The sequence below is a fragment of the Scatophagus argus genome, chromosome 2, assembly GCF_020382885.2.
Source record: "Scatophagus argus isolate fScaArg1 chromosome 2, fScaArg1.pri, whole genome shotgun sequence".
Taxonomy (NCBI): Eukaryota; Metazoa; Chordata; class Actinopteri; family Scatophagidae; genus Scatophagus; species Scatophagus argus.
Genome location: NC_058494.1, coordinates 6,984,860 through 7,003,087, shown reverse-complemented (window position 1 = coordinate 7,003,087; position 18,228 = coordinate 6,984,860). Strand labels below are relative to the sequence as shown.

General features: G+C 39.5%; 1 protein-coding gene across 1 annotated transcript; it reads right to left on the bottom strand.

The window, feature by feature from the left end:
• Positions 1-365: 365 nt before the first annotated feature.
• On the bottom strand, positions 366-8,971 carry lrpap1 (low density lipoprotein receptor-related protein associated protein 1). Its single transcript, XM_046404198.1, has 8 exons — positions 8,669-8,971; positions 8,075-8,219; positions 5,313-5,443; positions 4,845-4,965; positions 3,607-3,762; positions 2,519-2,601; positions 1,790-1,966; positions 366-1,305 (listed from the first exon to the last, which is right to left on the bottom strand). The coding sequence occupies exons 1-8, from the start codon at positions 8,828-8,830 to the stop codon at positions 1,237-1,239; spliced, it is 1,044 nt and encodes a 347-aa protein (XP_046260154.1). The 5' UTR covers positions 8,831-8,971; the 3' UTR covers positions 366-1,236.
• Positions 8,972-18,228: the final 9,257 nt, after the last annotated feature.

The following is an 18,228-nucleotide window of genomic DNA, read 5'->3' as shown; positions in this document are numbered from 1 at the left end:
GAGCTTAAAAGCATTCGATTGAAATAAGCAGCTTAGAGTTATATCTCAGGTGCAAATTACATTAATCCAGGCCCATGTGGGCCAAGCAGGACATGACTGAGTAATCAGCCAGCTAGTAACATTATTCATCACAGCAATCAATGTCTCTGCTTCTGCTCTGTGAGAGGGCAGGAATTGATAAATTGAGAAGCACAGTGTGTGTGTTCCAATTTCTCACCTCCCTCTTGAGATCATCAGGACGAATTGTGCAATATTTGATGCCAATTTATTTTTATGGTGGCAGATCCCCGACGGTGTCTGAGCAGGAGACATCGAGAAAGAAACAACGTGAGGATGTGTTACAAAAACTAAGAATAGCTTGGTACACTATTTGTAAATAGTAACTGCTTTTATTTATGACAAGACAGTATGAAATCATGTTAAAGTGTATTTTTAAGATATTACTGTTTGTAAGCCGTTGGCTCCTCCTATTAAAGATTGCTGTTACAATTTTCCAGGTTTCAGTGCTTCTAACCTGAACGTGCAAAGCATTCTTCATTTCATATTGATTATACAATAGCAGTAACATTACAATGTTTCAGCAGACTGACCTATGAGTTACTATAGTACTTACAGCCTCTGCGATATAGCATTTATCACTTGCACAGCTAATGGCAGATGGGTGTGGACTATGTGTCTGGCCAACAATGTGCCAATAATCCCACAGGATGAAATACTCATGCAGTCAGTTGGCTGTTCCCAGGACCTGAACCATCCCTCTGCAGTTAAACTACATCATCTGGTTCAGAGTGACTCGAGTGCTGCTCTCCATCCCCCACAAACCACCCCCACAAAATTTGGCCTTCTTGGAGTATTGCCACATTCTCAGCCAGACATTTCTTCTGCACCCACCTGCCACTAGTTGTACAAATCAGTACTACCAGGGAGTACCAGACTTGTGTGTAAACTATTCCACTTTTATTTTATCTGTACCGTGACTGATAATCTGACCAGTTTATTTATCACAAAAAGTCCAGCTGATTTATAAAAAAATCTCTCATCTGTATAATATGTACAAACAGCTCACAATTTACTCATTTAGCAATTTCAAAACAAATCAACAACTAATAACACCAGAAATGTAGAAAACACTGACTGTTTTTTACAGTAGTTGAAGGAGAATGGGGGACCGTAGCCTAATTATTATATGAATTATGTCAATTCATTCAGCCTTCACTGACATGATATCTGAGCCTCTCAGAGCTCATTATGTGCGAGTCCCTGACGGGAGATCTTGTTGGACAAGTCCTGCATATGTTTCTTCATCTGAAATCAGACAATGAAAGACATGCATGTTGTTAACAGATGTTATTAACTAGTGGTACTTTTATGACATGAGATGACTATTTTAACATAAAACATGAGCTACATACAAAACATTTATCAATCACAATGTTTGATTTTGATCGCATCGGTATGTTTAAATATAAATGTTTTTATAACCAGGTGAACATGAATTTCCCTTGTATGGAGTTTCCAGCATTTTGTTTATTACTAAAAACTGCTGTGTTGCAGCTGCAGAAATAAGAGACTCAACTGTTCTATGACAGGAACAACATCAGGTGTTGTTGACCTTTGTTCCATATTTCTTTCTAACGATATCTTATATAATATTTTATTCCTTGTCCATTTTGTGACATTATCAGTTTTCACTGCACTTGAGCAGTCAGCCATTGGACAATAGATTTGTGGTATTTGATGGTAAAATAGGGAATAAGGGCTAACAGATAACGTTTTGGTCCCTCCTTACCTTGTAGCCCATCTCCCTGGTCTTCTCAGCTAGTGTGTTGTACTTTTCCTGGGTCTTCTTTATGTGCTCTTTGTCTCCTAAAGACTCCACATGTCGCAGCTTCTGGTGGGAAAGCTCTAGCTGCTCCTGGTAATGGCTGTGCTTCTCCACCTTGGTCTCAAAATGATGCAGTTCTTCCTAAGTGAACAAAGAAAGGAGGACAGTGATCGCAGAGGGGTGCAAGTTCACCTTCAATTACATGCATAGCTGCACAGGGGGAGCTGATATGCATCTCAAGCAGTGCCTCGAGAGGAAATGTCACAGAGAAAAGTCTAGCTGAATGTTTCCTTGTGATTCAACTGATCTTGAAGCCAGATATCCTTAAAAACAACTGATATTTAAATTGAGCTGTGCACTGTGAATATCTGCTCATGGGACAAAGGGTGAAAAGAGCACAATGACAGATAGGAGAGTGGAGTATATATGAATTGCAAATGTGTGATGCACAAAATTTGACCATAATAATGTTCACTCTAGGCTTTATGGCTTATCATACACAAGTAGTACTTAGCTACCAAGCATACTACAAAAGTTAATACACCTGTTATCAAAAGAGCACTTGATTAAAAAGTTTCTTTGTACTCTGAAAGTTAGACTGTTGCACTGTGATAAAACAAGAGGGGTTATCTAGAAACAAATGAGTGAAATCAGAAGTGGCTAAGAAACTTTCGTGACTGATGTAGAAGCTACCTTAAGAGAGTCCAGCTCATCTTCGCTGAGGTTGGCTCTCTTGGCAGCCTCCCACAGCTCAATCACACGGGGCTCCCGAAACTCTACAGACAGAGAAGTGACAGAGGGAAAGATAAAGAGATAACCAGTCCAAATAGACAGTTTGGAGCCTCAATAAGCCCAATACTTTGCACACTCAAGAGGGAGGGAGCTTTGAAGAGGAGCAGTCACAGCAGATGTTTAAGATAAGATACAACCACAACAATGACCTACCCTAGTTGCTCAGTCATTTGGTTTGTGCGCACACACATGCACACAAACACGCACAATATGAAAGAGAAGTAAATTGCATTTAAAGCTCAGCTTGAGGTGCTATCACCGACTTCTCTCCACGTGCAACAAACCTGCACGTCTAAAAAAAAAATCAGATGGAGTAAACAGGGAAGAGGAGATAATAACTTTTTTTGTGCAAGAAGGACAGGAAGTGATGGGAGGATGAGAACAAATGGTTGAGACAGAAACAACCTGGAGGGGAATTAGGAGAAAAGAAGTAAAAAAAGTCAGTTTGAATCAGCATCAGGAACATCCCTTCAACTAAACTACCCAACAGACTCCCACTGAAACCTGCACAACTGAGACCCCACAGCAACTCTGCAGTACACTGGAGCAAAAGCAGCAGAATATGAGAGATGAAAGACTATAAACAATAAGAAAATAAATCTTAAGAGAGTAAATTAATGTTTTCCTCCAAGTTAAATAGCACAAGGACAAGCTCTTTTATGTAACTGGGTGGATGCATGAAGCAATGTGAGCTTCTTTAAATAACCTCTTTCAAATACTTCTTTTTTTATATCTTTTCCATTTTAGAGACTTATTCAATTTGAAACTAAAAACACAAAACACTTAAGTTAAGCTGCTAGCATATCAGTGGTTGCCAAGTGTGATACCACAGAGTGAGTGTGTTATGATAATTACAAATCCTAGTTATTAAGCTGATGAGATAAATGCAGAGTGAGACTAAGATGCAGAGAGAGACAAGCTGTGCGTGGGTGTATGGGTGTGTGTGTGTGTGTGTGTGTGTGTGTGTGTGTGTGTGTTCTCTGTCTCACCGCTGTCTTCAGTGAAGCCCTCATGGCTGATCTTACGGAGGCGCTCAAAGCCCTGGTTGAGGTCTCTCATTTTGTGCTTCAGGTCCGTGTGCTTCTGTTGCAGTACATGCTCCTTAGTGTCACCCTCCAGGGGAGAGATCACATTCTTGTGTATTTCTGTTGAGGTGAAGAGACGGAGGGAAAGAAGAGGAGGAGATGGGGCAGGTTAGGAGTCAAAAGCCGGCAGGGTTGCGTGGTTGGATTTAAAGGGGAGCGAGAGCAAATAATGAAGGGAGGAAACAAGAAAACAGAGGGAATAAAAAGCAGAAAGTTTAAAAAAAGAGAGAAATTTAAGCAATAACAGAGAAAAAGAAAAACAACATTCAATAAGGACAGTTCAGTATTAGCTATAAAATAACTCGTGAAAATTTTATGGCACGACTAGCTTTTTGTTCATATATCACATTTAGTATTTCTTAAGAACCTTGAGTAGCTTATGAGCCTCAGCTTGGAGGTTAATATGACAGTATGCTGCCTGTCTCATTCTAGTAAAAAGTGAAGAGGCAAAAAGCAGACAAAGGCCAACTGGACAGCAACATATGCACTCAATGATAAAGCCTGACATTTGGATCAAAAGAGAAAAGGCAAGACCAGGTTGAAAGCTTGACAGGCAGTAAAAGCGCGCATGGATGGAGGTGGTGGTGTTGCCGAGGTGTACAGAGACTCCCCCTAAAGGCAACAAGTGATTGGCTCAATATTTAAATGCATCAGACAAGCAGAAAAACACCCCCGGCTTGCTCCACAGAGACGCAGCGCCGTGCAGCACTAACGGAAAAGTTCTGGCACCGAACAGCTGCAAAGTGTCCGTCACGTCCAAGGGAAACGTGCCTGTCCTCCCCTCATCAAGCTGTATGACAGCTGAGCTTTAAACTCAGAGCTTGATGTGATATGACTTGCACAAAGCGGCGGGTGGCAGCGTTTGCGGTCTGATACCTGCCACCTACGTACATGACCACCAGGCTGAACTAACACGGCACTTCAGTCAAATCTTTGGATGACTGACTTTAGCAACAAGGGTGAAAGAGGGTGAGAAGGTGTATTTCTTTGAATTTATTTACTTTGGAAGCTGCCCTGATGTAAACTGGTGAATGGCAGAGATGAGGACAGGACTTAAAGCATCGTAAACTTAGTCTCAGAAAATAGGCTGCGTGACACCTGCTGCATGCGGCAGAGCAAAGGGAGTGACTCTCGCAGCTCACCCTCAGTCCTGCTGACAGTATCCATGAGGATGTTGTATTCGTGCATCTTGTCCTTGTGATGCTGGAATTCCCTCTTCAGGTTCTGCAGCTCCTCACTGGAGAACTTCCCTGAGCTCTTGGCCTGGTGGGGGAACAGGCATGGGACAGGAGAGTCACAGACACATTTTGGATGGAGAATTTAGGTGCTGCTGGGTGAGAAACTTGAATTGTAATAGAATTGGGGTTTTTTTAAGCCTTGTTTAACATTTGTTGCACCTGATATTTCTCCACATAAATTTAAATTCTAGCTTAATTGAGGTTTATTTTATTTTGCACACTTATTTTGTCAAACAGCTATGGTGGAGTTTCATCCGGCAGCTGCATGAGGGAGTCATAACAGTGTAGCACTGACACATAAAAAAAAAAAGAGGGCATTAAATAGCAGGACTATGTTTCACTGTTGCAGATCTCTTTTGTACACATACACACCTTGTTCCAGAGCTTGTCCAGCCTGGGATCATCAAAAAGGTCTCCCTCTTTGGTATCGTGGTCCTTCAGGTAGTTGCTCTCCAGGGGCCGAGTGTCTCTTTTCCCATCCATTCCATACTTGGCCAGGATCACTGCACAACACAACATCCACACATTTTAACTAATGTTCTAATAAATAATCCTCTAAGAAGTAACAGCTGAGGCTGTCATGAGAGGAAGCTGTTTGATACACGAGAGAATCGAAAGTCACTAAGACACAGACACATTCATCATTTAAACAAGACTGAAAGATTTCACATCAAATATTACCCAGAGGACCTGCAACTCTTGACAGCAACTCATTAATTCGTAAGTCACCACCCATGTTAAAAGAAACAGAAAAGGGTGAATGAATGTATTAGCTGCTGAAAATAAACTGAGCAGGCCATCAAACAAGGTTTAGAGTCTGGGAATCTGACAAGAGCCTATCAAATCAAACTAACTTCACTTTTTTCTTGAAATGGGTAGCACGCAGTGGGTGCTTTCATGTTGCTCTTAACCTAAACAACTTTTGAAGATGTCAAGAGTGAGAGAGGAGGAAAATGCTCATTTACCCTCCCACTCACTCACATAACAGAAGACTACTTAGGCCAAAACTTGGCAGGAGGCCTGAACATGCAAGAAAAACAGAACATGCAAGAAATACATCCACAGACTCATTTTCCAGGACAGACAGGGGAAGATGTTGACACATATTTGGTATTTCTGTGACTCATTTGTTTGTTATGTGTGAAAAAACTACTAAGCAGCACAAGACAGTTTAGTCCTGTCTCGACATTTCACACTACTACATAACAATACGTAGCTGGACTTAGCTCTGACAAAGCTCTGTCCTCATTATCCCGCTGTAGTAAACTTACTGCAGCAGCTGAGTGAGCACTAATCTAAACCTACTGGTAACCTATCAGTGTCACTTATTAACTACTGATTCTTCAGTGGGAGAGTGTCTACATGTAGAGGGCTAGTTTAAATCCCTCGTAAACAGGATGCACGACCTTGTAGACAATCCCTGCAGCACCATTGGGCTTGTATACTTCACATTTTATGGATCTAGCTGAGGCTCTTGACCCAAGTGATCTACAATGTGCAAACACTAAAACAATCTTATGTTCCCAGATTAACAACAAGCAAGGTGGCAGGATTCGTCTCTGAGCATATCATAACGTCAAGGAATGCTACGTAAAGAAAAACAAAGACAGAGGCAGATATGATTTTTTTAAAAAGACATGATTCTGTGAAAAGAAAGTGACTTGAGTTAATTTAGAAAAGAAAGAAAAAAGAAAACAGGAGCAGAGAGTGACTGCCTGCAGCTGGAAGGTCACTGTGCCATTGGGCTGTGACGGAGGAGAGTCCAGCGTGGGTGGACTGCTGCCCGAGGAAAACGTCTACCAGCTGCTAGTAGCAGAATGCTAAACAGGCTGTTGTGTGGGGCTGGGTCACTGCCTGCAGGTACTGAAGCGAACACCCTTCACACACTCAAACTGCAGCTCTGTATGCACTTAGGAATGGATTGAACTCTTAATCATCCAAATATACCAGTCCTGTCCTTTCGGCGTCTTAGAGCAAACTTCATTGACAGTAGCTGTGTCTAAGTTGTTAATGCATTCCTCACAGTCCAGCTGGTGCATGCCATTCAGTACTGGGAATGCAACATGTGTAGCATAATCTTACTCACATCTATGTGTGACACTGCATTGACTTTAGACAGTCTGCAAAACTAAAAATATATATTTGATCATGAAATTGTTTTGAGTCATACAGACACCTGAATTAGGTGACACTTGGTGCTGTTAAACCTGCTTCATTTCTCACCATAACGTTTACTGAATGGGCCCTAACTGACCGAAATCTGCAATGAATCATTGGATGGTTTAATCTTCTAATAAACATTTAGCCCATGATGAAATAAAGATTTTGTTGTATATGTACTCATATCTTTCACATGCTAAATCTTAACACTGTCTGAAGGTGAACATTTGATCTGACACTTGGCTTACCCAGTAAAAAGTAACACATGAATTATCTTAACAGTCAAAGGACAGAGTTCATTACACTACACAAACTGTTATATCCAGAATAATGTATTCCTATGATCCTGATGGGATCGAGAATTATGAACCCTCCACCATGAACTGCCTAATGACATTTAGTACATCATACATCATAAACTATGTCCTCTGTCTTTTTTTTATTGTGATGAAGATTAAAATATTGTAAAATAAAACTCAACCTCAACCTGCTGTCTCAATGGGTCCTTTAAACCACCAGCCTTAAATGGCAATGAAGTTTTATGCTTAATCTTAAATTGGCAGAAAGGTGCAATTTGGCCACATTAGCCTCAAAGTAACATGTGCAAGACAGGAGGTTATTAAAAAATCCTGCATTAGTGGAGACATCAGCATCACTTTCTCAATGCCATGCTTTTTACTATATTCAACTATGTAATTTCACTCAATTTTGCATGTAGAACACCTGGAGTATTATTTATGAACAGTGTATGAACAAGTGTTTCCATTTTGTAACTCTCTGTTGGTGAAACACACACTAAATTCAAGCCAACATTTTAAGGATAATTACTTCCAAAGATCATAAAAATTTGAGCACAAAGTGGCATTACCAAGGCCAGTCACTGAATATTTATGGCAGAGTAATTCTGAATTCAGAATTCAAACTAAGAACATGGTTCAGCCTATTCCTGGCTGAATCACTATGCAAAGACTCACCATTGAAGTTACGTCGCAGCTGGGCCTCTTTCTCCCCATTTTCATCCATCCCCTCCACCTTCATCTTCTTCCACTGCAGCTCATCTTTCTCCTGAATCTTCAGGTCACTGTGCAGCTCAGCCTGCCGCACTGGGGACAACTGCATCTACAGGAAGCAAAAACAAGAGACAAGATAACATTAGATCAACAGAAGAAGTTTGAAGAAAAAGCTTGAGGACAGTGAAGAGTAAGGAGTGAGGAAAAACACACAGCCTACAGTTAATCAAAGGTTATCTGATTGATAGATATGAGTTTCCTAGAGAAACATTTATTTATGTTGAGCTGGAAGCACACTACACATGCATGCAGTGTTTGTTCACCAAACATCACATGAGTTTGTGCATATGAATGCATCATGTCCTGCTTAGCTAACTAAACCGTTATGTTAAGGCTGTATCTTCATTTAGGCAAATGAAAGTTCAGACAATACTGAACTCCGCGGCAGAACAAGGACGTTTTGGCGTCAGTGCGGCTGTGCTGCTACTGACAGCCGTTTGCTACAGCTTCACGTTAACCGCAGATATTATAATGTATCTCATATGGTAACATACGTACCCGTTTGGCCTTCTCCCACACCTGGTTAAGCTTAGCTATCCTGAACTCCACTGCCTGCCCATCACTACCGCTCGGCTTCTGTTCGTTCATTTCACGAGAGTATTTCCCAGCCATAACACCCATGCCGAAGCACAGAGCTATAACTAAACAACGAAGCTTCATTTGAAAAATAAATACAAACAAATGACAGGGAAAAAGGCTGAACTAACACTAGCTAGTCAAAAATTTAGCCAGACAACACTACAAATGTTTCGCTTGTTGTGGCTCACAAGTCATGTGCTTAAAATGGGCGGCCACTTCCTTGAGACCCGGATATGGGATATGTAGTTTCTTGCCTAGGATAATGTTTTTTGTGTAAAGCGGAAACGGCCATTTGTGAACTACAATTTCTGAAATGCCGTTCTGCCCGGTTACCTGGCAACGAGGGCAGCAAAAACTGGGCAAATAGAAAACCTCCACGCGTTTTACACGACTGGATGCTGCTCACATCATTATAAACGCTACAATGTAGGATGAAGTTACAAGGGAATTCCTGGGAATCCTCACTGTTTTCTGTGGATTGGAATATATTATTTACAAAGGAAGCCTGCATTGCGTTTTTTTCTATTATTATTTAATTTACACCGAATAAAGAATAAAAAATCTGTCCAGTGAGACAATTGACCAAGTGTAAACTATATTTTTTTATTTGTTTTTGTTTTATTATTACCACATTACTATAACCTGACTACTCAAAAATCGACAAGTCACACTGAAAACAAAGGTCATTGATGACAGAGCATTGTTAAATTAATTTCTCTCTCCACTCTTATCAGGCCATATGTATGTGATATTTAAGGCATTCACATTAATAGATATTTATCAGTTTCACCAGCTGTTGTAAGGATTTTCAACCTTTGTAATGTGTGACATAGAAAAAGTTTATCATTACTGCACCAAAGAGTTAAAAGGGGTAACAGTGCTGACTCACAGCTTTATATAAAAGTATGTAGATAATTTACTTAAATAATCCATGGAAGTACACACAAGTACACACAAGTACACACATACACACGCACACACACACACTTTATAAAGTAGCTATTGATACTGTCTCATATTCTTACCAGCCAAGTTAATTGAATTTAGCAGGAGACAGAATGCGAGCAGGGTTTTTATTATTGATCCACAGAACCGGTTGCTTTGACAAAATTGTTTGTATAGCATTCATGCCAATGCACCACAATAACTGAACTGAATTCAGTTAAGCTATATTAAACTGGGAGAAAGAGAAGGGGAAGGGAGACAGACAGACAGAAAGACATTATATTGTACTCACTCGCCTTCACAATATTGCTTTAGAACTTTAACGTCAATAAATCTCAACCAACTGAAACTGGATTGAGAGAAGGGATGAATGACAGACTTGTGGGTGTGTGCCATGCAGCAACTCACATCTTCTCAGCAAAAGACCAAAACACATATTTTCTCAGAGTAGTTTTTAAACAGGAAACATTCACAAAAAATCTTTCTATAATTTACTTGACCTGAACAGGATTTCAGTTAGAACTGTTATTTAAAAAATAATTCGTCCATTATTTAGATTTTTTGAAAACCAACAATCATTTCTAGACAGGTCAGTTTAATCAATTTGATAATGAATAGATTTTAGCTTGGATATTTTGAAATCTGGACACAGTAGATCCAAACAATACAAATAAGTGGCTGTATTATATTCTACAAATGTAACCCTGTGTTATTTCACCTTGCAGGTCTGTAGAGTCAGTTTATTTGAGGCAGTTAGTTGTTGTGACAGAAATTGCTGTTAACAGGATCAAAGCCGCTATGAGGATGGGAATCCAAACAAGATGAGTTAGTGCTGTAATCTCTGCCACCTGGTTAGTATTATTGTCTGATACACTGTAACGCCAATACAAACAGATAAACAGATATTGCAGCATTTGATCGATATATTATAGGGGGCATAGTCCCCAGCCAAAGAACTTTAACACATTTGCATTTTTCCTCTTATAAACCTTTTCTTACAAGCTCTCCACTGAATTAATTCAAAGTATAATTTGGACAGTTTAAGTACAGTCCTGACTTCCTAATAAGAAACAGCTTTTGAACAAATGTTTATTTGCATATGATGAGGCACCATAAATTGGGCCACTTATAGTATGAAACTCTCTAGATCTTTTCCATCTCCTCTCTCTCTCTCTTTCTCCCTCACCCTTTGTTGTGTTGCACCTCTTTTCACTGCATCCCCACAGGTTCTTGCTTTAATGAGTAAAAAAGTCTGTCAGAGATCTGGTTTTGAGAGAGCCACACTGACACCTGTGTGCTCATAAAGACAACAGGCTGGTTTTGATTCAAACAGCCGACAAACAACCAAAGACTGTGAGACAGTTTTCACTGTCACATCTGTCTCAGCTTCAGACACACCTACAGCATTTTGTACATGCACACAAAAAGCAATGCACGCTCAATGACTGACCACTGTTGAAATGTGCAGGAACTTGTGAATAAATTCATGAATATATGATTTAATATTTCTGTGCATTTGTGTGTGGATCAAAGTGTGAAAACAAACAAATGAATAGCTTCCTCAATAAAACATAGGACTCATATTTGACATGTTTGTACATTAAAAAAATGGGCCTTAAATTGTACTGTCACAGATCACAAAGGATCGAACAGAGAATGATTGGTGGGTGTGGGTCTGGTTGTGACTGGGTGTCAACCTACACAAATATGTGAGTCTCTGGAGTGGAAAGTGAAAAAAGGCCAGTGGGAGGTTTGGGCACAGCAAACAGCCCACAGTACCGTGACCGTTATATAAACCATGTTGATGATGGCATCATTTCTTCTCCCTTTGGCTTCCATTGGGTGGAAAGAGAGAAACTGATTGAGGTGGATATGAGCACAGTGAGACACTGCTCTCATACAACCACTGGAAAGCGAAAAGGAAATAAAGAAAGTAAGAACGAAAAAGAAATGTAGAGAAAGAAAGAAAAATATTTGGATAGCAGGTGTTTCACCAGCAGGTTGTGTTGTCCTGAAAATGTGAGGGGATCATAATGAAATCAAAGTTATAATCCATCGCTGACATAAACAAACAGAGTCATTAAGATGATTGCAATAAACAGGCTTCAATCATCTTATTACTTGTGCTTTAACTGCAGGAAACAACTGGAACAGACACTGCATTACTTTGGCTCGAATGAGCTCCTCACTCATAAAACTTTCAGCATTTCAAAACCTTCTAACAGCTATTTCAAGGCACTTTTACGTTCATTTTATCTAAATAGCATTTTGTCTACATTTTGGAGAGCTTGACGATAAATCAAAATGTAATGTATTCTTTGTTACTGCAGATAAACTATTCTCTGCTGATAAAGGGAAAAGAAGAACATTCCTTAGTCTTTCTATTTGTTTTTAATTACATTTTCCTTGTCACTTTGCACAAACCAGATTAGAAAATAAATATGTTTAATTGTATGAGGTCCAGACTGCACATTCCCGGAGGAGGGAGATGAATATTATATACAGAACTTCCACGTGGTGTTTTAAGTACTCACGTCATTTCCTGAGATCATCAAAATATAACAATACTGCATTGAAAATAAAGATATTTAAAATGAAATGAAAGTACTGAGTATGAAAGATAAAAGTACTCATTGTGCACAAAGATGTCCTCTGTGACTAATATATTGTTAAATATGTTTAATGAATTATGACATGAGCTGGCTGAGGTGGATCCAGTTAATGTCATATGCAAAGTGGTTCTTTAGTTCAGTACTTTCCCAATCAAGATAAATTAAATCTGACAGGTGATTCAGAATCAGAATCAGAATTCCTTTATTTATCCCCGAGGGGAAATTCTTTCAATTAATAGAGCTGAAAAGAGTAAAACAACAAAGTTTGAATATCTGCTCTCAGTTTTCACCTCATTGGTGCTTGAACAGTTAGAAAACCATCTCTTTGACTGAAAAGTTGACAACTTATAAAGATGTAGATGTGACAAGAGAACCCAACTAGGGTTATGATTCTTTTGTGTTTAGTTTGCAAGCCAAAAAGGTTGGGAACTGTTTAACCGGTTTATTCTCTGGAAATATATTATATTTTATGAGTTGTTCATGTTTTTTATGTACATTTTCTATATTATATTATATTATATTATATTATATTATATTATATTATATTATATTATATTACACTGCAGATGCAGATTTGTTGTATAATTTTCAAGTAAAGTGTGTGTCTCTTTCTGTGTCTCTTTCATCTGTCTCTCTACATATCAGCCCAACCTGAGCCTTTGAAAAAGATGAAGAAGAAATCCCAGAAGTCTCGCAAGAAAAAGGAAAAAAAAGAGAGATACAAGCCCATCTTGGCTGACATTTGTTGCAGCTAGTGAGCTGCACTATGAGTCACAACTAGTCCAACTGTGCCAGATGTCCAGGTACTCATGCACTCTTATCCGCTCCAAGCCTCCAATGTTTAACATGTTGTGAGACCAGCTGTGTTCCTACTTCATCTGCACAGCACGACAGGGGTCAGGATACTCCTGGGAGGGACCATGATATATGTCATGGGATGAGATTCTGTACATCTATGTAACAGAATAACAATATATGTAATTTTTTTTACTTTCCCTTTTCACATACACTATATTGACACAAGTATTGGGACACATGCCATTACAACCATTACACCAGCAGGGAACTTTCATGACATCCATCCATCCATTTTCTATACTGCTTATCCGTCAGGGTCGCGGGGGAGCTGGAGCCTATCCCAGCTGACTACAGGCGCGAGGCGGGGTACACCCTGGACTGGTCGCCAGTCAATCGCAGGGCCAACACACAAAGACAAACAACCACACACTCTCACACTCACACCTAGAGGCAATTTAGAGTAACCAATTAACCTAATGTGCATGTTTTTGGTATTGGTATTTGGTATTGTGGGAGGAAGTCGGAGTACCCGGAGAAAACCCATGCAGGCACAGGGAGAACATGCAAACTCCACATAGAAGGGCCCAGACCGGGATTCGAACCTGGAACCCTCTTGCTATGAGGCGACAGTGCTAACCACTGCACCACCGTGCTGCCCAACTTTCATGACATTGTATTCTAAATACATAGACATCAATATGGAGATAGTGTCCCTGTTGCAGCTATAACAGCTCACACTCTTCTGGGAAGGCATTTCACAAGATTTTGGAGTGTTTCTGTGGGAATTTTTGCCCATTCATGCAGTAGATCGTTTGTGAGGTCAGACACTGAAGTTTGACCAAAAAGCCTGGCTCACAGTCTCTGTTCCAGTTCATCCCAAAGGTGTCATATGGGGTTGAGGTCAGGGCTCTGTGTGGGCCAGTGAAGTTCTTCCACACCAAACTCATCCAACCATGTCTTCATGGACTTTGCTTTGTGCACTGGGACACAGTCATGCTGGAATAGAAAATGGTCTTCCCCAAACTGCTGCCACAAAGCTGGAAGCATAGCTTTGTCCAAAATGTCTTGGTATGCTGAAATATTAAGATTTCCCTTCACTGGAAGCAAGTGACCAAGCCCAACCCCCGTGAAACAGCCCAATTCCAAACCTGAATTCAATAATAAAAAGGTGTTGTTGTAAATTGGTGTTCCAATACTTTTGTATATATAGTGTATCTATTACTGTCTCAACAATTATTTTCTGCTTCCCTTACTGGTCTTCTAAATCTGGATACAACAAACTCCTTGTTAGCTATGCAGTTGCTGTCCAGTTATTTTTTTCAGTACAGCTGATGGACTGAAGCTTGAGGAAGATTATGATGATATGATGATTGAAGTGTCTGTGCTAATTTTAGTTCATGATTTAAAAATGCAAGAGCTTCTATTTTGGCGTACCTGCAGCAAGGAGGTTTTACTGATGTTCACAGCATGCAAGTTTGCTTGTCCTCATTTTGCACATTACAAAATGATAAGTTTGTAGCACTTTTCAGCCTGTCAACAACTTTCAGCTTATGACATCTCTGATGGAGCTTACAGTCTGAAGACCAGTGTGACATTGAGGGTTTGTACACACAAGGGACAAAAGAATGTAATATATGACTTTAGTATGCAGGCTAGTCTTTCTTATGCAATGTGCTATTATACACAGGATCATTAATATGGAATGTTATTACAATTAAACTAGTGACTTTTTTAGCCAGCAATGTGAGTACTGTTGTTCTTTTAAGGATGGTCTGTCAGTCTTTCGGTCAGATTTCTGTTTTAAGTCTTACTGGCATGACAAGGCCATACATTTTTAATGAGAAATGGATGTGGCTGGAATGTCACTAACACTATGTGTAACATAATGTGCAGTGCCACCAGTAACTTATCCTCCTGCCTTACACTCAGCTTCATTGGAGTTGAAGGGAATCGTTTCATTCACTCACACCAGCAGACACGTTTAGTGTAACTTCTCCTTTCTACATGTCTCTGGCATGTCCAGCAACACATTTTAATATTTTATTAGTTTTTATATCACTATAAATGAAGTCAGTCTAATCAATGTAATTATTCATTCTAACCTCACTATTTACACTTCAAACCCAGGAGCCCATCATGTCCTCATGCTTAGGACCTCATTTAAATGTTACCTGTTTTATAATGAGGAAGTGAGAAGCAACTCAGATACTGAAATCAAGTTTAATTGTTGTGGATCCAGGTATGTGATGATTATGTTTCTTACTAATGGGTTATGCGACAGTGAAATGAAGAAATTTCTGTCTGTTAGTGGTTAAGTTCAGGTACTGTAATCACAAAGTTTATAGTGGGGTAAGACTTTCGGTAATGAAATAATTTCATAAAGGTCATTGTAAAGTTTTAGTCAAGGTAAATAAGTACAACATTGGAAGTGAAATAAATATGGCTGGCTACAAGGTTAACCCGCCCTTTTGTTACACTGTGCTATTTAAATGCCAAAGTATGGCCTATTTTTAGCCATGTCTCCTCCTCTTAATGCTTTTGTGTACTTACTAAGCACAGAGAACATTATTGGTAATTACAGATATTGTGGTAATTTCATTAAATGTCAAGGACAACGTAAGGTGAAGTTGATCTCTCTGTTGCAAATGTGTAGCGACAACATGTGGTCTGACCCATCACAGATGCTGGACCCATTACTTTGATTTTATTTCTTACACTTAAAACAGTGAATGTAAGTTACAAGTTATGACAGTGACTATTATGTCACTGGAAAGTGCTAAACTGTGCATGTTAGTTATTTGTATTGTAACTTTACAACAGTTTTGCAAAGACAGTAAAATTAAATCACAGAGAAAGATTTAAGGAGTTAATTAGTTAAATCTCCAGCAAATGATTTCTGGCTGCTTGGGGGCAGTGGAGCTGTTAACACAACACATATCACCAGATTTTAGACCTATATGGCAAACGAGTTACAAAACTGCTTATTCACACATTAGCAGTCATATGAATGTAAGACCAGTATTTACTCTGCTCTGTTTTTGGACTCCGGGAACTGTTTGGCTCTTTAGCTGCTAACTGTGTCTGTCTGCTGTTTGGTGCTGGCCAAGTAAGTGGATTTTTAGGGCTTTTGCACTTGCCACTTGGAAACAACACCGAGAGTGATGAGGAGGAAACCAAAACAAAAAAGTTGGAACCTGGCAAAAGAAAACTGTGAGCTGAAAGACACTAAAATGCTGCATAAAACTAAGAGGAACAACAAAGTCACAGCACTGTGGGCTCATCATTATGAGTGTCATTAGATGGATTATTCATAAAAAATAAACAAACAAGCAAAGACTTAAGACTTAACTTTTATCATTAATGTACTAAAAAGGTAAACAAAACAAATAAAAAAAAGCAGACTACAAAACAACTGCTCTAATCCCAGTGGAAAAACTGTGTAAGTACATTTCTTTATTTATATTACTATCGCTGTATTATCTTTGTAGACATACTCATGGGGGAACTTCTCCTGATTGAAACATCTGCTCTCTTGTATGTGTGTGTGTGTGTGTGTCTGCGTGTGTGTGTGTGTGTGTGTGTGTGTGGAAATGAAGGAGAGTGGTGGTGGTGGTGGTGGTGGATTCAATATTCATTAAATGTTCTCAGTCTGCTGACCTTTTCCTTCCTTCCGCCCTCCCTGAGTCCACGCTTCATTTGATTCAATAAGAGACGTTAATTTTCAAAGCAAACCTTCACTTACAGATTTATTCCCTGGGGATATTGCTTTGTGTACAGAGAAGAAAGGAAAGAAGAGGAACAGATCAGATCAGCTGTGAGGAGACCGATGACGGCGGAATGGGAAAAGACAAAAGAAGTGGCTAAACAACCTGTTCGTTGCAGCAGGACCATCTCAAACCTGTTGTTTAGGAAGGGAGGAAGTAATCAGAACCAATAATATAATAATGATATGTACCTTGACGCTCATTTTCGTAATTCTTCTAAAACATATATTTATATCAGAGTTGGAAAGTCAGAAAAGTTTCAAGAAGATACTTATATAGCAAAATATAAAGAAGAATTATTAGGCTGAAACAACTGGAACAGGCCATTAGTCCATGAGTGCACAATACAATAACTTATTAAAATCAGCTTTTAGATGTCGAAAGGCAACAACAGCAGTCAGCTGTGTTTACTGGCAGGAATGACTGATAAAGTCTGTTGACAGGAGATGCTCTTTCACATAGTAATATGAGACTTAAGTTCACTCATGCATTAAGCAACCTGATGAAATGCATCAGAGTGAAACCTGTAAGGCTGTAATTTGGCTGAGTCATTTGAATGTTATCGCGGTGAAAGGCCTGGATTAAGTGACAAGTTAATTTAGTTGATTTCAGTCTACGATTATGTTGTAAGTGTTTGAAAAAGTAAATAAAGCTTTGTGTTGTGTGTGTGTGTGTGCGTGTACATTGCTCATAACAAAAAGTTGATATGAGCACTGAGCAGAGGCATAAGTCAACTGCTTTGGGTAGAAGGCTGTATTCAGAGCTGACACAACAAAGGAAACAGGAAAAGACAAACACAGCCTGACCGTTTCTCCAAAGAGCATCTTTGTCCACAAAAATCTATTTCTTAAAGGCCACCTGAGTCCTGCGGCTGGCTCCACGGACCCTACAGTGAAAAATCTGGTTTCTCTTTTCCCGTGCAGACCCTGCTGCTTGTGTTGACCTGAAACCAGCATGGACACGCAGTCAGTTAAAATTTGTTTCTGTTGATCAGTGTGTTGCTGTGGCAGACAGTACAGACTCCACAACGACACTGACTGCACCATAATAGTATTTTGTGTTGATAATTAGTTTTTTCATACAGATAAACAATTTGCGGATACCATGAATCATCAGATGCAATCCAGTACATTTCAGTCCTGGCTGATCTGGTGACATCCGTGTCTGGTTACCATAGTAACAGCAAGTGCAGTTTAACACCACAGGTCCCAGGATGGATTCTGGAGGCAGCAAACACTTGATGAGCAGCTATAGGTTAGATACAGAAGAACAAATGAACAAAAATGTTTTGTAGATTTTGTAGAATTTATTTTTTAATTTTTTTTTTTTTTTAATGAATGACTGTGGCAAGTGCTAAGCT